Source organism: Sciurus carolinensis, chromosome 3 (genome assembly GCF_902686445.1).
Source record: "Sciurus carolinensis chromosome 3, mSciCar1.2, whole genome shotgun sequence".
In the NCBI taxonomy this organism is placed as follows: Eukaryota; Metazoa; Chordata; class Mammalia; order Rodentia; family Sciuridae; genus Sciurus; species Sciurus carolinensis.
In genome coordinates this window covers 112,655,490-112,676,865 of record NC_062215.1, presented here as the reverse complement: position 1 = coordinate 112,676,865, position 21,376 = coordinate 112,655,490, and the positions used below count along the sequence as shown (strand labels likewise).

General features: G+C 35.2%; 1 protein-coding gene across 2 annotated transcripts in view; it reads left to right on the top strand.

The window, feature by feature from the left end:
• The first annotated feature begins 296 nt into the window (after positions 1-296).
• Ifih1 (interferon induced with helicase C domain 1) overlaps positions 297-21,376 on the top strand; it is a 53,507-nt gene continuing 32,427 nt past the window's right edge. For both annotated transcript variants that reach the window (XM_047545431.1, XM_047545430.1), the window contains exons 1-4: positions 297-1,114; positions 8,086-8,254; positions 16,096-16,242; positions 16,861-17,007. In XM_047545431.1, coding sequence (XP_047401387.1) covers positions 662-1,114; positions 8,086-8,254; positions 16,096-16,242; positions 16,861-17,007 — 916 coding nt within the window. In that variant the 5' untranslated portion in view covers positions 297-661. The remainder of the gene's footprint in view (positions 1,115-8,085; positions 8,255-16,095; positions 16,243-16,860; positions 17,008-21,376) is intronic.

Genomic DNA, 21,376 nt, shown 5'->3' with positions numbered 1-21,376 from the left:
AAGGGTAATTCCTTTCTGCTCACATCAGGATCTGGGGCAGTTTCTCTTCATGTTCAGAATGGGAAGTCCCAAATCTCACACTTTCCTGCCCTCTACCCTTTAGCTGACAAAGGGTCTAATTGCTGAGGCAGAACCCAGCCAGGAAGACAAAACACAGGCTGCAGGAAGACAAAACACAGGTTGTCAGAGCTTTGGTGTCTTAATGGATCCGAGAGATTTCACTTTCCTTTCTGTTTCCCTTGGTGCTCTTTGTCAAAGCCTTCTTACCCGCAGTGACCCAAGGGTGGCCCCTCCCGCGAAACGCACTCCCTGCCCTGGAAAGTCCTGAGGAGAGAATCGAAACAGGAACCAGACAGGCAAACTGTAAGGACTGGCTGGCGGAAAGCAGGACTCAGCGCTCCCGCTCCAGGGTACAATCCTGTGGCCCTGGTAGAGCCCAAGCGACCGCGCCTGTCAGTGGAACCTGCCGCTTCCGCGCCCGGGTCACCGCGCGCACTGACCACCTGTCCACCTGCTCAGGTGCTACCCCGCTATCCAGCGCCGGCCCCGGGCTCTGCGGGCAACTTGTGGTTAGGCACAGCGCTGAAGACCCTGCTCCTTCCAAACACTCAACCCTAGACCGTCTACTTGGGAGAATCCTCTTCCTCTCTGAGAAAGAAAGATGTCGAATGGGTACTCTGCAGACAAGAACTTTCGCTATCTCATCTCTTGCTTCAGGGTCCGACTGAAAACGTACATCCAGGTAGAGCCTGTATTGGACTACCTGACCTTTCTGACTAATGAAGTGAAGGAGCAAATTCGCAGGACCGTGGCTACTTCTGGTAACATGCATGCAGTTGAATTGCTTCTGAATACCTTGGAGAAGGAGGTCTGGTCCCCTGGTTGGACTCGGGAATTTGTGGTGGCCCTCCAGAAAACTGGCAACACCTTAGCGGCCCGTTATGTGAACCCTGAGCTCGCCGACTTGCCCTCCCCATCTTTCGAGAAGGCTCATGATGAATGTCTTCAACTGCTGAACCTCCTTCAGCCCACTTTGGTGGACAAGCTTCTGGTTAGAGATGTCTTGGACAAATGCATGGAGAAGGAACTGCTGACAATTGAAGACAGAAATTGGGTAGGTGTCATTTCAAATGGAGCTGGGCTTTAAGAAAGATTTTTGCAAAGTAGGGTTTACAAAAGATTTTTTATTTCTGTGGGCAAATCTAGTTTTCTCCTTCTTTAAAAAGGGACTATGCAGGCACTTAACATACTTTTGAAATTTTAAACACGAAAGAGTTAATGTTCTAATCCTTTCACTGAAATAAACTAAGGTAACATTAAGGCAAGAATTTATATTAAATAATGTTAACTGAACAATTACTATGTACAATTACAATAATTTCATGTTTAAATAACCCGTGAATTCCTAATGAAATTTGTTTCTTTTTATGAAAGAAAAAGCTGAGGTAGGTCAATTTCCTCAACTTTTCCCAGGAAGAGCAGTATAGAGCTAAAATTCAAGTCCTGATGGTACTAAATTTTATTTCTTATTTAATGTGGTTCCATAGAACAGAGATCAGTAAACCATAACCCAGAAGCTAAATCCAGTCTCATACTCATTTTTGCAGGCCCAGAAGCTAAGAATGGTCTTTGGATTTTTGAATTTTCTGTTTTCTGTGTTCATAAAGTTTTATTGGAACACAGTTGTGCTCATTTGTTTACATACTTTTTATGAGTGCTTTTCACAGTTGGACAGAGACCATATGGGCTGTAAAGCATAAAATATTAATTATCTGCCCCTTTAGAGTAAAAGCTTTCCAATCTCTGCCCCATATTATTCATCATGCCATTTAATGGTTCAAATGAGGAAATTATACAGTGCACAAACACGCACACACACACACACACACACACAATTTTTTTTCTTTGTTTAATCAAAGTTTCCATGTTCTCTGGAATCAAAATTTGGAGATAGTTCATTGGAGAAATATGTTGCTAGTTGCAGCTTTTCATATTGGGAAGGGAATAGCAGATTTTCTCAAAGACAGCATTTTGATAGGGTGGATTTGACAGGTAACATTACAAAACTTAATGTAATGTTCATTATTTTTCTCGGAATGAAAATATACTATGAAGTATACAAATGCTGGCCTACTTGAAGCTGCCTTATTCATGGTTGTAAGTCAAAAGTCTTATTTTGAAAGGCCTGTAGATAAATCACCACAAGTCTAGGGTTTTTGTCTACACTATGTTATGATTTTGACATTTTCCTTTTTATTTTTGATTCATTAATTGTTTGTATCTTCATTACAATGTTCTGGGTGTCAGATCAGTTGGCTTTAGTCAGTATTATGATTTGGTCCTTAGTGATTAAAGTTAATGGTTCTTTGTAGACAAAACAGCTACAGGGCCTATCCAAAGACTCAACATGCATGGAATTGTGATGGCCAGTTTTCCCAACAAGTAAATTACTTTACACTGTTGTCTGTAGCGTTTATGTCATTTTGTGTATTGAGCACCAACTAGAACGCATTATAGTAGTCCAGCTGGATATGACAAATGTGTACATCACTGTGGCAGAATCTTAATTTGGAAGAAAGTATGCAGCCTTCAAGCCAGCTGGAGATGGAAGATGGCATTTCCAGCCACAGTAGCTGTTAGGAAGTCCAGAAGCAACAGAGTCCAGTAACACCACAAAGCTGTTTGTGTTTGGTGGGTATGATGTCCCGATTGCCAGTGAAACAGCACTTTTTCTTATTTACTCTAAATACTTCTGCCTATCAGCATCACTTTTGTCTTGCCTGGATTGAATTTCCGCCAGCTACATTTTATCCAAGTTCTTGATTCTGGCAAGCGTGGAGGCAGCTAGCAGTATTGCAAGGGATTTGACACAAAGATGATAGGGAGTAAGGGGACTTTTGTGTAATGATGGCAGTTAAGGCCAAAGCAGCCCAAACTTTCCTTCAGATTCACATTTCATAGGAGACTGGAAAGAATGAAGAACTATTTATTTGAGGCTAAGGAGTGACAGGGACTCTGAGAAAATGTAATAATTATATATATATATATGTATATATATAATTTTGAAATTTTATATACATGCTTGTGTGTGTGTGAGTGTGTATACATTTTCATTTCCAAAATTAAGCTATGGCAGACAATGAGAAGGAAACATTACACTTGGAAGAATCTGTAATGATGTGGAAGTCACCCATGATGTTTATCCAATTGCAGAAAGTATGATGGGACAGTCATGAAGGTTTATAATGGGAAGATGTGGATTTGGGGCTATCTTTGCTTCTTACTATATATGTAACTTTGGGAAGTTATTTAAGTTTTCTAATCCTAAGTTTATCCAATGAAAATGAACATTGTAATCATTTATTTTCTCATAGTGTGTCAACATAAATGAAAAATAGTGTTTAGAAAAAAACTTATTGTTTTAATATAATTATATTGACTAACACTTATCTGGGTACATTTCCTTATAAAGTTAAAGTTTCAGGGATTTAGGTAAATCTCTCACGTTGAAATAGAGATCTGCTTCTAAAAGTCCCTGGATGAAACTGATTTGAAGGAGAAAATATGTCTTTCATCTTTTAAGCTCCCAGAACCTAGCCAAGACTAGGTATAGGGTTGGTACTTAATAAATACTGATTACTTGATTGATTGCTTGAATTCACTTCCAAAAAATTGTCTGGAATGAGTTGAAAGCACATGAAGTGTTAAATTGCCTTGTCAGGCATTGGAGAATGAATGGATGATGTGCATTAGATTTCCAAATGTAATTTTTGACAGCTTAAAAAAAGATGTCAAGGGCTGGGGATGTAACTCAGTTGGTAGTGTTTGCCTCACAAGCATAAGGCCCTGGGTTCAATCCCCAGCACTAAAAAAAAAAAAAAAAAAAAAAAGTCAAAAGTTAAACTTAGCTTAACTAAGTAATCTGGACTTCCAAAAATTTATCTTTTATTTTTATTCTTTACTTGTGTTCCAGTAGACATTACCTACTCGGACTGTGATTTTAGTTTAGTATTCCTACCTATGCCAGCCCCCTCCCCCAATTAAAGTAGGGATTCTGAAAATGATCTGTGACTTAATTTTGTGTCCTATAGTTCCCAACAAACATTTAACTTACTGGTTTATTCATTCATTCACTGAATTTTTTGAGTAGCATTTTTGTGCCAGATATCAAGCTGGTAGAGAAAGGTTAAGAGAAAACCAGAGACACTGTCTGTGCTTCCCTAGAGCTCACATTGCAGTGTTGTTAGTCAGAGTTCATCCTTCCTACCAACCACTAAAGAATGCCTACTGTACTGGAGGCACTATTCTAAATGCTGGAGACACAACAGTAAACACCAGTCCTTTTACAGACCATTACAATTGAACCATCCTTCACAATAAGGCAGTGTCCCTGCACTGCCTGGCTTCTTTTAAGGTGCATAATGACAACATGGCACACCCATTGATTTAGATAGCTATGAACTCTGTAACAGAAGTAATCATCTGAACATTTCCACAGACTCTTAATGTCAATCTGAACAACTAAAGAGAGGTACATATGTCAACTCTGCTCAAAAGCATTCAACACCGGTAGTCTTGGTCACCTCATACACCTTTCATTTATTTGGGAGAACCAGAGGTACTAAGGCTGGTCCAGCTAGAAATTGAGGCCTGTTCTCCCAATAGGAAGTGAGTGTCTCAGTAAGTTTTCCTTTTATTCATTGTATTGTCAAGCAAATTAGGAAAGATAACAGAAAAAAAGAAATGAATAAAGTTAGTTGTTGGATTGACATTAAGCACTCATGTGGTTTCAACATGAACAAATTCTGTGTTTTAACTTAATTTTGCTTCCTAATTTACTGTTATCTGATAGTTTAACTCTACTAGATTAAAACAAACCATTTTATTAAAAGAGCAATCTGAGATTTTTATACAAAGAACGTTTTTTATTAATTGTACAATTGTGGTTTCTCCACTAATTTTCCATGGGAAGAAAAAAAAACCTAACAAAAAATTCAAAAGTTGCTTTGCCCACAAATTTATCATATTTATTTGCTTGTTTTTTTTTTTTATTGGTGTGCTACAATGATACACTATAATGGGATTCATTGTGACATATTCATATGGTCACATGGTATAATTTGATCAATTTCACCCCCAATATCCCCTTCACCTCCTACCCTCCCTTCCCCTGATCCCCTTCCTCTTCTCTATTGGCCTTTATTCTGTTTCCATGAGTTCCTTTTTTCAAAATTTTTCCTCTCTGGCTTCCACATATGAGAATGTATGACCCTTGACTTTATGTGTTTGGTTTATTCACTCAACACAATGCTTTCCCATTCCATCTATTTTACTGCAAATGACAATTTTGTTCTTCTTTACAGTTGAGTAAAACTCCATTGAAATTTACCTATATTTTATGTTCCATAAATTAGTTAACAATGTTGCCATTGACATTTTCAAATTCATAGAGAAAACTTCCAGTCGGGGAGGGAATCATTCTATATCAATCTTAAGTTTAAATATTCCCCTTCAAAGAATTTCTGGTATTATGTTTATATATTGGGGTCTAATGTTTTTACAATATTATAGAATAGATTGATTAAGAAAAATGTGTGTGTGTGTTGTGTAAAATTACTTCAAAGGAAACTGTTGCATTTTCCAGCACCCACACAGGGATGATTTCATAAAAATCAGAATCTTAATGAGGCTACTGAAATGACACAGATGTTATATGTAGTTCTGCATTCTAATAATACAAATAGATGTAGGAAATAAAGGCATCTTAATACTCAAGTGCCTGGGCTCAATAAAGGCAAAGAAAATTTGACAAATGTGTTTCCACAGTAAAAATTCACTTACCAGATTGATAGTCAAAGAAAATTTAGTGAGTAGAATATGCTTAGATTTTTAATAAAAGTATTCATTACAGTGCCCGTTAATTATTTTTAGAGGAATACTTTCTTATTACTTCTTTCAGGTATATTTAAAACTGATTAAAATGGGATAATAAAATGGAAATGGTTGACACCAGATATGGTGATACACTTCTGTAATCCCAGATATTCAGGAGGCCAAGCAGGAGGATTGTAAATTCAAGGTCAGCCTCAGCAATTTCACAAAATCGTGTCTCAAAATTAAAAATAAAAAGGGCTGGATATGTAACTCAATGATAAAGTACCCCTGGGTTCAATGTTCAATCCCAGTATTGGGAAAAAAAAAAAGGAAGGGTTGAGTTAAAATGAGGTGCGGAAACCAGTGTTATTTGTGTCAATAGCAATTACTTCTCCAATTAGTAGGCAATAATAAAACTCCTACGAATATCAGAGAAGTAAAAAAATTTCATTAGGAGATTAATGAACTTAGAGAAAAGTAGTAAATGAGCAAGACACTGCTTAGACAATGACTTGGGAGAAGTGGCCTGAAATCACTTAAAATGTCATAAGTTTAATTTTTAAGTGCAAATAATCACTTTTTGACAAAAAATAAAATTGGAGAAAATGTTTAGTTATGATTATAGCTCAAGAAGTCAGGTTTTAACCTCTAAAGTCAATTACCTGGATGAAATTCTACCTCTGACAGTTTTTACTAGATTTGTAACCTTGGAGAGGTAGCTAAACACCTCTGTGCCTTGGCCTTCTGGTCTGTGAAAGAGGTTTATGTTGATACCTACTTCTGGGTTTCTGGATTAATATATGAAAACCCTAAAACAGTATAATTACCTATTAGCTGATAGGACTAAAATAATGTTTGAGTAGAGGTTATGCAGAACAATTTTTTATACTAAATAGTGTCTGCTAGTGAAATGTTTATAAAAGTAAAGACTTTTCTAGGTCATTCAAAATAAATAGCTAATACTGAGTTTGTGGAAGACATTATTGCAAAAATGTTAACAAATCCTTGACATGAAATGGTCTTGAAATATAATTAAATGACTAGAAAACACATAAATTTTGCAGGAAAGAACTAATCTAAACAACCCAAACTACAAATGTAGAAGATTAGCAGATATTGAGAAGGAACTTTGAGAATATCACTATCAGTATTTCTCAATTAGGATGTTGATAAGAATCACATAAGATACTTAAAAAAATGTTTGAAAAATGTTCTGTGTTCCCAATATAGACAAAATAAACCAGAATTCCTTGGGGTAGATGCTAAACATTCATATTTTTCAAGTCTCCACAGGTGATTCTTATGTGCGACCAGGATGGAGTAATACTGAAGCTTCATTCCAGTGGCCTCAGTTTCCACATGTGGAAATGGAGACTTAGGGAGATGAAGTGGCTTGCCTGATGCCACAGAAAGCTAATGATGGCCTCATTTCTTTCTGGTCTAACACGGTTTTTGTTGGTCTTTTCTCCAAAGGTTGGTTATTCTATTAGGACCTGTATTAGGAAGAGGCATTGTGATAATGATTTCACAAACGATCCACATTACAAAAAGACTTACTAAAGTGATATAAAAGGGAAAGGAAATGAAGGCTAAATATTATAATGAATGGATATTGAAATAAGTCTACTTCATACTTACAAAAGGAATAGATATAGAAAAATGTCATAAATTAAATAAACCAAAATTTTGAAAAATTTATTATAGCAATAATAAATAATGCAGATATTAAATAGGCAAAAATGTAAATCTGTGGTAGTAATTACTTAGTTGCATAGTAGTAATAGCGAAGAAAGAGGAGTTGGATAAGAAATATTTGATTTCCCATTTACAAATTTCTTATGAGGAAAGGAAAGAGCAAGTCATGGATATACAGAAAGAAATTGGTAAAAAGAGATAAAATGTGGCTGTTGATAAAAGATGCTTTCTTGTGTGCTCCTTATTCATAACTGAGATAAAATATTTACTTCTTAAGCATCAGGTTTGAACATCTCAATGGCTTAAAAATTATATGTTTTAAGGGGTGCTTGACTCAGAGATTTTTTTCTGATAGACTCTGAAATTGCTGCATGTAGCATTGCTGTTTTCCTTAGTATTTGAACATAAACTTTTAAAAAATACTTGTGCTTAATTGCTCAATTTTCCTAAAGGATATTTCCTGTTTAAATGTATTGAGATGTTGAATCTTCTTTATTTCTACTTTTCTCTTAACAGATTACTGCTGCAGAAAATAATGCAAATGAATCAGGTGTAAGAGAGTTGCTAAACAGGATTGTGCAGAAAGAACACTGGTTTTCTACATTTCTGGACATTCTTCGAGAAACAGGAAATAACAGGCTTGCCCAGGAGTTAACTGGTGTTGCTTGCTCAGAAAGCAGTGCAGGTATTTCTCATTTTTCTAGGGGTGATTTCCACATTTTGCCCAATGATGAGAGTTTAATGAAACTTACAGACATATTACCAAATATCAGGATTTTTAAAACTCACAATTTTCAGATGGGAAGGGATTTGGTAGATGCTTTAATTTCTTTTACAAACAAGGAAATCAATGCCTGGGAAAAGATTAAATTATCAGAGCCCACAGAATTCATCAAGCTGGGCTAGGATATTGATGATTGACTCATAGACCAATCAACATTCCACTATCAGTAAAATTTTAAAAGCAAGAGAATGACCTGAAATTTTTAACAAGGTATTTTTAGCATTAAAAAGACAGAAATAAATCATAAGAAATTATCTTAGTGGTTATTAAAACTCTGCTACATATACTTCTGAATATTTTTTTAAAATTTTAAGTAATTTTTGAGCATTTGATAAAGGACTTGTAATTACCACCAGCACATCTCAACTTCATGTAATGTGAATTTTAAAAATTAATTAATATCAATATTTGTAGGCCTTTTACATATATTATTTCATATCTAATTAAAACTGCCAACTAATTTTGTTTCCATAATATATAACCTATGCTTTCAAAAATATAATTTGTAAAACAAATTAAAAGTTAATTGTTAACAAATTAATTATCATTATTATAATCATTGCAGACTGACTTCACTTCTTTTCTGCACTCACTCACTCAAGTCATTCATTCAGTGAGTATGTAGTGAGTTCCAAAAGTGGTGGGCTGTTCCTGATGCTGAGGATATGGGGTTAAATGACATGCAAAGTCCTTCTTCCCACACACCATGATTTTTAGTGCAACAAGGTGGAGAGTAGACAATTTTCTGAATTACATATGCAAAACAAAAACAGTTTAATATGAATCATGGAGTAAAATTGCTAAATTATTAAAGAAACAGCATGTTATGTTTTATGTTATTTTATGACTAGCTTTATTTTTGTGTAGCAATTTAAAATACAGAACTATATAAAAATATTTGTTTCACTCATTTAAAAGTGGTCAGTCAAGGATGAGTGTGGTGGTACACACCTGTAATTACAGCTTGGGAGGCTGAGGCAGGAGAATCACAAGTTCAAACCCAGTCTCAGCAACTCAGCAGCAAGTTGGTCAGTCCCTATGCAACTTAGCAAGGTGCTGTCTCAAAATAAAACATAAAAAGTGCTGGGGATGTTGCTCAGTGGTTAAGCATCCCTGAATTCAATCCCTGCTAACAAAAATAAATAAATAAATAAATAAAAGTGGTCAATCCAACTTTCAGAAGTAAGACATTAATCCCATGTTCTGTTTGCCAACAATTTCCAGGGGTTCTACTGTTGTTGCTTCTGTGAATGTGTATCGGTACAAATATCCATGTATATGTAAGAGAGAGAGACAGACAGACAGACAGACACACACACACACACAGAGGGAGACAGACAATGGAATAACAATGGTGTAATAGACAATCAATTTTCTTTACCATGGGGTGTTTATAAAGCTCTAAAGAATTATGAAATGGCATTAGTGAACATATGTGTAAATGAACCATGAGGAGTTATGGTAATCAAGATGGTAGGGTGAGAGCACTTTTATTCACCCCAAAACAATTATAGTATGGTGTCATATGTTTGAGAACTTAAAAGTAAAAGTTCAAAAGACCTTGAAATTGTCCTTTCTCTGAAATTATTAAAAAAATTTGAGGGACTTAGTAAAGAGTGATCAATCAGTTAAGTAATTCCATTGTATACTCACAAGCAAGTTCCATGATTTCTGTTTACCACAAAGTGTAACTATATATTAAAAGTCCTTCACAGCAAGAAGCATCTTTATTTTGCTTTGGTTCTCTGGTGTGGCCTCAATGATGCCACTTACTTACAATATCAAGATCACATTTTTCTAGGTATTTATTATTTTCCAGGAATTTTTCCCAAATATAACTCTAAGGTTGTTTTCTAAGTGAAGGGACTTCTAGTCCAAGCTACATATATACAATGATTGGCCAACTCCCTCTTACATACCTCAGGAATAAACCCGGGACACTCTCTAGATCACTCCTCTCAGATGAGTTCCTACTGAAGACCTCATGGGACCATTATCATCCTTGAGGACTTCACTTTCAAAGGAAAATGGCTACAGTCTAGATTTTTTTGTTTCCCAGGAAAATTTGGCCTTAATATATCAAAAGATGTTAGAAAGGGAAGTTTTTTAGAATTCAAAGTCCCTCATGTACCCTACCACTGTTAGAGGTATCTATCCATTGTATGTTCGAATTCAGTAGTGTAACTCTTTAGAAAATGGTCTATAAGATCTGCTTTAAAGTATCTTCCAGATCTTTCTGACATAAATGCACGTCTGGCAACAGTTCTTGCCAAGATCATTTTTAAGTTACACTTTACCAGGTGCCTAGTTGGAAGTTCAGTATAATATTTCAAATTATAATGTTTTGAACAATAGCAATCTAGTAGAGTATATTTAGGAAATGCCATGTAATGCCAGTATTCCAGCACATCTTATTACATATGCATTGTATTCACATGCCTCCGTTTTTACTTTCCTTATTATATGCCATAAATTTGTATTGTGTTTAGGTCTCTGAGACTCTGTTTAACAATGGCATTGGGACTAGTTTGTCCTAATTCTCCCAGACTATCCAATCATTCTATATAAGTGGGAAAGACCTGTGTAAAGAAAAAAAGTGGCTCCAATTATCCATCTCCCTCTCTTCCCTTCCTGGCCCCATAGCAGTATCCTCTCACAATTAGGCTTTCCCTCCTTTCAACCAAAGTGGGTAAGGATGGATTTTCCTCATATCTGAGGAAAGTGGCAGAGTAGAAATGGGCTTCCTTTAAAGCCTGGATGGAAAATGCACACCCCTATCTTGGCTCAGTGTTCTTATCCTCTCCCACCACTCCAACACGCATTCAGATTCACTCCAACCAAATAAATAGGGTTTACTTTTCACTGCCTCAAAACACCCAATGGAGAGAGTCAGGGATTCAAATATTGTTTGATGAACTCTATCTAAGCATTTTTCTAGCAGTCCTTGATAGTCAGATCAAAGTTAGTTGTGATTTTTCTTATGGTGAGGAGCTACTATGAATTGAATTGTGACCCTCTCACTTTCCCAAAAACTTATAGCTCTCAATTTAACTGTATTTGGTGTATCTGGAGATTGGGTGATAAGAAATTGTTAAGGTTAGATGAGGTCATAAGGGTAAGACCCTGATCTAATAAGACTATGGCCTTATAAGAAGAGGAAAAGAGATCACTCTCTTCATCATATGATGGCACAGTAAGAAGACTGCCATCTGTGACTCAAGAAAGAAAACCTTTCTAAGCACTGACTCTGCTGGCATTTGGATCTTGAACTTCCAGTCTCCAAAACTGTGAGAAAATTTCTGTTGTCTAAACCAACTGTCTACTATATTTTGGTCCAGTGATCTCAGATAACTAATACATATTTGGATACCAAAAAGTTGGATGCTGCTGAACCAGAAACACATGAAATTGGCTCTGGAACCAGGTCATGTAAGGAAAGTAGAAGGATTTTGAGGAGAATGCCAGAAATACAGGTATAAGGGTGATACTGATGACGAAAGGTGGAAAATTGGAAACTGAAAGAAAGGTGATCTTTGTTATAAAATGGCAAAGAACCTGGAAGAGTGCTCCAGTATTTTGTAGGTGGACCTTATGGGCAATGAAACTGGATATTTAGCTGATGAGATTTCTAAGCAAGACGGTGAAGGAGTGGTTCTGTTTCTTCTGACTGCTTGTAGTAAAATGAGAAAAAAAGAGAAACTGAAAGAAATGAGATAGCAAAGGATGGACAGTGAAAAGTAGGGAAAGGACAGAGAAGGTCCACAAGAGGGCAAGCATGTGGGTAGCCATTTTAACATGTCCCAAACGTGTTATAAGACATTTCCTGTGTCTCAGAAAGACCAGATGTCTCCATCTTGCCAAAAGTGACTGTGTAATCTATAATCTGGCCCATGCCTGCCACAGGACAATTGAAATATCAAAAACCAATCAAGGGGATCTTATCATCTTCTCTTTACTTGCCTTTAAAAGGAGGAGAGCTGTAAGACTTCCATGACACTCTTGCCCCTCCCAGGCATGCTGTGCCAGGAGCTCTGAATCTTTCTCTCACTTTCCTTTAAAAAAACAAAAAATTATTATTTTTTATTAATTTTTAAATTTTTTATTTGTTATAATTAGTTGTACTTCACAGTAGAATGCATTTATGCATTTGGATACCTCATACATAAATGGAGTATAATTTCTCATTTTTCTGATCATACATATAATAGGATCACATTGGTCATGCAGTCATATATGTACATGAGGTAATAATGTCTGTGTCACTCTACTATCCTTTCTATCCCCATACCCCTTCACCTCCCTTTACTTGCCTCTACCTAATATAATGTAACTCTATTCTTCCCTATCCTCTCCTACCCCCTTATTGTGAATTAGCATCTGCATATCAGAGAAAATATTCAGCTTTGATTTTCTGCATTTGGCTTATTTCATTTAGCATGATATTCTCCATCTCCATCTATTTACCAGCAAAATGCCATACTAAAGCACAAAAAATTAAATCAAGAATCAATAAATGGGATGGACTCAAACTAAAAAGCTTCTTCTTGGCAAAAGAAACAATAATGTGAAGAGAGAGCCTACAGATGGGGAGAAAATTTTTACCACACTGACCTCAGATAAAGCATTAATCTCCAGGATGTATAAAGAACTCAAAAAACTTAATACCAAAAAAAACAAATAACCCAATCAATAAATGAACTAAGGACTGAACAGACACTTCACAGAAGATATGCAATTGGTCAACAAATATATGAAAAATGTTCAACATCTCTAGCAATTAGAGAAATGCAAATCAAAACTACTCTTAAGATTTCATCTCACTTCAATCATAATGGCAATTATCAAGAATACATGCAACAAATGGTGAGAATGTGGGGGAAAATGTACACTCATACATTGCTGATGGGACTGCAAATTGGTGCAACCATTATGTAAAGCAGTATGGAGATTCCTCAGAAAACTTGGAATGGAACCTCCATTTGACCCAGCTATCCCACCCCTCAGTTTATACCCAAAGGACTTAGAATCAGCTTGCTACAGTGACGCAGCTACATCAATGTTCATAGCAGCTCAACTCACAATAGTGAAACTATGGAACCAACCTAGGTGCCCTTTAACAGATGAATGAATAAAGAAAATGTACACAAACACACACACATACACAATGGAATATTACTCACTTTCCTTCTTAATAAAAGTCTTGCACCCTTGCTTACCTTAGCCACGTTTGTGGCATTTGTTCTTCCACCCAGAGGAACATGAACCTGATTCTGACTCCTGCTAATAACAGAAGGAATTAGTAATCAAGAAGAGACCAGAACCTGAAGATCTGGGAAATTCTCAGCCTCTTACAAAAAAATATGTAAAAGTATGTTGTGAAGAGAACATGAAGGTACAACTGAATGAATTCTTAATAAATAGATTGTGGATGTGACACTTGAACTTAGTCATTTCAGCAGGACAGAGACTGTCAGTTTGAAATAAATTGGAAAGAAGGCAGGATGGGGTAAAGAAAGACTATTAGACCTTTTGAATTCTTCAGAATCAAACCATTAATCTATTTGGGTAGGAACCTGTGCTATTCTTCAAGGAAAGAAAAGAATGACCCCAAAGCCATTTATAGACCATTGGGGCTGCCACTCCCACCACATGCCAAGGGATCAAGGCTTTTTCCTCTTTGGTTTCAATGGGTAATGCTACCTCTCTGATTTGGGAGAAGTGCCTCAGTGGTGGAAATACCCTCCAGAGACCTGAAAGTTCATGGCTATCTGAAAGGACAAAAGGGGCAAGTCTATCCCGCCATCCCAGTGGGTCAAGAGAGCAGAGTATCAAACCAGAGAGAGTTCTCGAGCTTTAAGATCTTATGGAATTTGCCTTGCCTTGTCAGTTTCTGAACTTGTTTAGTTCAAATCACCTTTTCCTTCTTTTCTGTTTCTTCCTTTTTGGAATGGAATGTTGATCTTTTGCTCATTCCACCATTGTATTTTGAAACTCCATAATTTGTCTGTTTTCACAGATTCATAGCTGGGGGAGAATTTGCCTCTGAATGAATCACACCATCTTATCCAAATCTGATGTAGATAATAACATTTGAACTTTTGACTGTACATTTGATGCTGGAATGAGTTGACACATTCAGAGGTCTTGAGATGGAATAAATGTATTTTCCATGCAACAAGAATATGAATGGGGGTGGTGAGCAAGGGAATGCTGTGGAAGAAATCCCCCAAATTCATAGGTTAGACTCCTAACCCCTAATACGACTGTATCTGGAGATGGTATATTTAGGAGGCCATTAAGGTTAAATGAGGTTATAAAGGAGGGGCCCAAGTCAGATGTGATTGTGGCCTTCTAAGAAGAGGAAGAAAGAGAAGCATCTCTCTCTCTCTCTTCTCATGTGAGGACACACTGAAAAGGTGTGTGTGTGTACACTCTAAAAAAGAGAACTTGCAGCACACATCAACCCTGCGGGTACCATGGTCATGTTCTGCCCAAAGTCCAGAACTGAGAGATGAAATCTCAGTTGTTGAAATCGCCTGTCTATGGCATGTTGTTGCAGCAGCCCAAGCAGGTTGGTGCATGAGCCCAGGCTCTGGATTCTTAACATTTATTGACTCCTGGTTCCTTGCCTGAATATGTGACCTTTAGCCACACTCTTTACTTCTCTGCCCCTCACTTTACTCCTCTGTAAAGTGGAAATAGTAATATTATTTAACATGTAGGCTTATTTCAATGATTAAATTATTTAATATATGCAATTATTTAATATATGGTAAGCCCAGAATAAACTGACTATTTTAGCTGTAAGCCCCAAACATGCTCAACAGCTAGCTATAAACATGGTCAAGTTGGCTGCTTGTCAGAATTTACAGCCCTTTCATCAAGAAAATCTCCTTGCAAAGTTGGATGCAGCTTCCCTTATACTTCAAGGTAGGTCAATGTGTATTCAGACTTTAAGAAATTTTCCTTATGGCATTGGACAGATTGAGTTTTTTTTTTTTTTTTTTTTTTTTTTTTTTTTTTTTTTTTTAGTTTTGTTTTGTTTGTTGTTCTATAAAAGCCCTTAATAAAACAAAGCTGGAAAGCAGGAATAGAGGAATGGATAAAAAAAAAAGGAAAGGAGGAATACAGAATACTTCCTTGAATTAAAAAAAATCCCCAGGAATTCAGAACACATGAATTTAGTCTGACATTAAAGCAGATGTACAACTTGCACAGAACATACAGTGAGGGAACAAAATGGCAAGAGCACAAGCTAAAGAAAAACTGCCAAATTTGCATTTTCACTAATTCAGCCCTAAATGTAACTTTGAACCACTGAGTCAGCGAAGTTCATGGTCAGACAGCAGATAATCTCACTTTATTTGTGATTAACATACACTTATTGTCTTTTTAGATAAAATTTAGTCATTACAAAAAACTACTCACTATGTTCATATTAAAAATAAAATATTATGCCATAATGAAAACATGCTGTACATCTTTAAAAATGTCAAAGATTCAAAGTATATCATAGTAAATCTCTATTGGGGCCCACATTTTATTTTCAAAATAACAGCTGTTTATAGTGTATAAAAATTTGCATTGCAATTTAATTTACATTCTGCTCAGAATTTTAAGATATTTAAGGGTATTCAGTGTATTTTGAACTCTGGGTTCTTATCATAATATCAGTGGCTTATGTGTACTGTATGAAAACCTGTGTTGCACTACCATTTACATTCTAATACTTTGATTCACAGAGATTGAGAATTCATCCCATGAAGATGGTTCTGAAGTAAATGAGTCATTTCTTTCAGCCACTTATCAGTCAAACCTAGAGAAAGAGGGCCAGAACATGGAGAATATTACATCAGAGTTATCTCTTGCAGATTCTCCTATGGTTTCAGGTACTTGAAATATCGAGGTACTTTATATCTACTAATTAATGCTTTCAGAAAAATTGGTTGGTACGCTGATGTTTGATGACCTATTAAACAGAGGGGAAACTCTGGGCTTTGGAATTTATGAGCACTTTTATTAAAGTATTTTTACAGGAAATTAAATTAAAATGATTCCTCTTTCCCTAAAATATTTTAAATGAACACAGTATTAAAATGTTGTAAATATGAACATACTTGCTTCTAATATTACTTTATATGAAGTCCATAACCATTCTGATGTGATAACTAGCATCATAAGCATGTGCTATGTTTCTTGGTTTCTAAATACTTTCAACATAAGGTCTCTGGACACAAAGTTGAGAAGTGGTTTTCACCTAATTTGTTTTAGGGGGCAACATTATATTTTCAAAGTAACAATAACAGTTATTTACATTGTATAATATTTGCTTTGCAATTCAATTTAGATTCAGTTCAAGATTCTAAAATATCTAAGGGTATTCAGGTAACCTCTATTTGGCAACCCATTTTTTTGTTTTTGTTTTTTTCAAAATAACAATGGATTGTATGTACTGAATGAAAAACTGTGCTGCACTACCATTGACATTCTAATGCTTCAATTCACAGAAATTGGGAATTCATGCCATGAAGATGGTCCTGAAGTAAATGAGTCACTTCTTTCAGCCACAGAACAGCCAAACCTAGAGGAAGAGGATCAGGACATTGAGAATAATACACCAGAGTCATCTTTTGCAGATTCTTTTATGGTTTCAGGTATTGAAATGTAGATAATTTATATCCATTAATTATTTCTTCCAGAAAAATTAATTGATGCACCAATGACATCATAACCTATTAAAGACAGGAAAATTTGGGCTTGCTGTAATACTTTTTTCCACAAAGATGAAGAACCATTAGTGTTCCCACTGCACAGGTAGGATAGGTCTGAGCAGCATTAAGGTCATAGATTATACTTAGGTGGTAAAACAATTGGGAGATAATGAGTTTTAAATATTTACTCCCTCTCTAGTTAGAATTTATCTAATTGAAAATTTACATAATTTATCTTTAAATTTATTTTTGTAATGGCTGTGTTTAGTAACTGGCTCACAAAATTCCTGAAAATTTAACAATTGACTCTTGTGAGCTAATAGAGCTAGTATGAACTGACTCCAGTACACCACTGTAAAGTACATTATTTCTACTCATAAAAACAATACAGATGCATTGAAGAAAATTTGGAATACATAGAAACACACAGAGAAGTCTCCCATATTCCCACATGATAGTTATTATACATAACATTTGGGTATGTGTTCTTCCAGTCTTTTTACATTCCTGGATGTGTATATGTAAAACGGCATTTCTCCTGTGTTCATTAGATATTCTTCTAAATCAAGGTTTTTAATTATTGAAAATAGTCCCACAACTTGGAGCAGCATAATTAATTAACCAATTGTCAAATATTTAGCTTATTTCCAAATTAATCCGTCATGAATAATGCCATGGTGGCCTTCTTACTGATGCCACAGTTTACTTATAAAAACATATAATTAGAATTTCTGGATCAAATGATTTATACAATTTTAACACGTTTGATACTTAATGTCGAATTCTCTGTGGTAATTCACGCCAATTTACTTGTTCTCCCACAGTGTAGGAGAGTATCTTATTTTCTTGATTCCCTTCTAGGGGAGTAGGTAATATGATTTTTAATCTTTGCCAATTTGGTTGCTGTTAAATATGATTTTTATTTGATTTTCTGATTTCTACTGTAAACCATTTTTGCACGTTTATTCTTTCTTTGTTTATTACACATTCATTTTTCTATTAAGGTATTTATGTTCTAAATTTATATTTTTGCTGATTTATCTGAACTATTAAAGTATTTAGGATATTGATATTTTTCAGAAATGATGGCAGTTTTTTTGTGGCTTACTTGCTTTTTAGCCTGTTTATAGTATTTTTTTAATGCAATGCTTCTGAGATTCTAATGATCAAATTAACCACCTGTAGGAGAGTCTTATTGAAAAGCAGATGTGATTCAGTCAATACTCAGTGGGACCTGAGATTCCACCTTTCTCACAAGCTCTCAGGTGATGCTGCTGCTTCTGGTCCTGGTCCACACTTTAAGCAGGAAGGTTGTTATGTGTAATACAGCAAAGCTCTTAAAGTTGAATTCTAGAAGATTTTTTAAAATCACCGGTTCTTTCTTTCAGAGATCATGATTCTATTGAAATGCCAAAATTGACTATCTGAAAGTAGAGTTTTATTTTTTAATAAACATTCTTGATAGGCTACCTGATATCTCTCTGGGTTACATGGCTTTCCAAGTCCACACTAGAAAGAATGGAAGACTAAACTGAGGCTGGTAAAAGATCCTGCATCTCAAATTAGGATTTCTAAAAAGTTACCAGGTGCATCTTATCACTTTGCACTTTATGTAGTCTGAGTTTCAAGGGGACAAAACACAAAAACAAAAAGCAGAGGATTTAAACCTTTTCTTCTTCTTCTTCCTCCTTATTTTAATTTTTTTTTTTTTTTTTTTTTTTTTTTTTAGTGTATCTTGTGTGAAAATCTGGATCATAAATAATGCTTTTAGGGACTAGAAAGGTTTTGGGCTTTTTCATTTTTTTTCCTCTTGAGATCTTCTCTCCCTCCCTTTCTCTTTATCCTTCCTACACCCTGTGTTGCACTTTTTACTTAGAAATATTAATTAAACACCTCTCCTTTGCCACGCTCCTTGCACAATACTGTATTGACAGTGAGATATTTAACAGAAATGGCTTCAGTTCCCATGGAGCTTCCCACTGTGGTGGTGGGTATCAGGCCAAAGTAGTCACCTCTTAGCTACAATGACAGTAAATCCTATGAAAGAAAAATACAGAATATTAAAATATCTAATAGTCTGAGGGCATATACTAGTACAGTAAGCTGGACAGGAGTTGAGGACTCCGTCCAGTTCACAAAAATCTTCATGTCTGTAGGATCTTATGATGTGCAGACTTCTGTGTGCATTGGTGAGCAGGTTAGTCCAATCCGTTCTATCCCTTGCCAGAGCAGTAACAAAGCATAACTGCAACAAAAATGCAGTGCCTTGGTTCTGGGCCTTTGCTTTAGGCACTGCTGATGATACATGGTATGGATCTTTCCAAAAATCTGTTCATTTTCTTGATCTTAAAAACTAAGAATTGCTGGTATAAATAACTTGTAAAGTATTATTATCACAGAGAAGTTATTAGAGTTTGTTTGAAGTTTGCTACAAAGTTAATATAGAATGATTTTGCTTACATGGGCATTCTTAGAATTAACAATCAGAATAAATATGAAAGTGTTCTATAGTTTCTTATATGCATTTGCATAATTTTTTGTATGTATCTTCTTGGTGTTGATAATGTATACTCTTTATTTTGAATTCCAATATATTGGTTAATATTTCAAATAGTTACCACTGTAGTATTGAAAGAAATTTGTTACTTAAGCTGCATACATTCTTCAGATATGAATATTTTACGTGCAGAAAAAAGTGAGATTATTTCTGATTTTAAAGTAAAACTTTTCTAATTATTATTTCTGAACTAGTTTATATGCCATTTTTTTTCAGTGCATAGTAATTTTGGGGTACTCAAATATTATTAATTATTAACTATAATGCAAAGATTCTTCATATGTTGTTTTCTGCCCCTTTTACTTCTAACATATCTAACCACTACCATTAGTAACAGTGGATTACTGTGAAACCAATTTAAATCACGCCACCTTCACCTAAAAGGAAATATATCAAAATTCTCCAAGGGATAGTTAAGGAGAGAGATTTCATCCTGTCTCCATTATTGGGGACTTGCATTTCTTCCTACTTCCTCCTCATTCACTATTGAAAATCAGCTGCTTCCCATTAAAAAGATAGTTAGTAATTAAAATACACCAAAAAAGTTTTTAATCACCCTTTTCCAAATTAATTCAATAATTCCTAAACAACATTTGAACATTCTTTAGGCTGTCAATACTATTTTAATGCTGAAAGTGATCATTCTGCTTTCTGAAGCCACTTTATAACAAAACTATTTAAAACTTTGATGTCTCTTCAGACCATAATTTCCTGGGGGGGGGGGGGACAGAGAGACATAAAAACCACGTTTTTCTTCTATTAAAATATTTCCATTATAGCAATTAAGCAATCATGTGAACCATTTAAATTATACCAATTATTTAAATCCAATTATATTTATTATTATAGTTTCCAGCAAAAATGTCATATAACCATTTTTTAATTCACTGCTATTGCTGCTTTGTCAGAGTGAGTAGTTATTTTAGCAGGACACTTTTGTTATATAATTTTAGAAATTAATGATGTATAAAAATAAAATTAAAGTAGGGGATATTTAGAATTAAGTAAAATTTATGTTACATGCTGAATTTAATTCAAAAGTCCTGAAAATTTCTTTTATTATTCTGTTGGATCTCCCTGTTGTGAATCAAGAAATACAAATACCTCATGTTGACCAGAAGAGGGCGCGTTGACACTTATAAAGAGTGGGATCTCACTGTTCCAAAGTGGAAGATTACAACGTAACTGCAGTGTGCTGTGTGTGAATACACACTGCGCATGACTGGGATTGCATGTGTATATTTTGATTTATATATTCGTTCACGTGAAGATTTTAAAATTCCACCCAGCTAATGAGCTTACCAACCTGCTTGTTTTCAGACTTTAATACCTTCTTTTTCATATTTCCCCATATGTTCAACTCCTTAGGTTTATCCGGTGACATTATGCTTTGGAATATATTGTGGATATATTTTGCATAGATCATGTTCTGTAGGAGGAGTTTAAAAATTGACCTTTATAAAACAGCCTCCTTCTCCCTGGCCCAATCTGTTAAATCGCTTTTGTTGTTGTTGTTGTTTTGTTTTGCCTTTTTATAGACCTAAGTCCAATCTTAGATTTGTTATATACTAATTTCTGTAAAAGTGCCACAAATTTTATCCTTGCAGTTGAGGACCAGAATAACATTCTATAACACTAACCTGTAGAAATTCAGTGATTTTTTTTTTAGTCTCTCTAGAAATAAATATCATAGCATTTGAGACCTAAGTAGAAAAGATAATTGCTATAGTCATATACAATAATATTGTCTCAGAA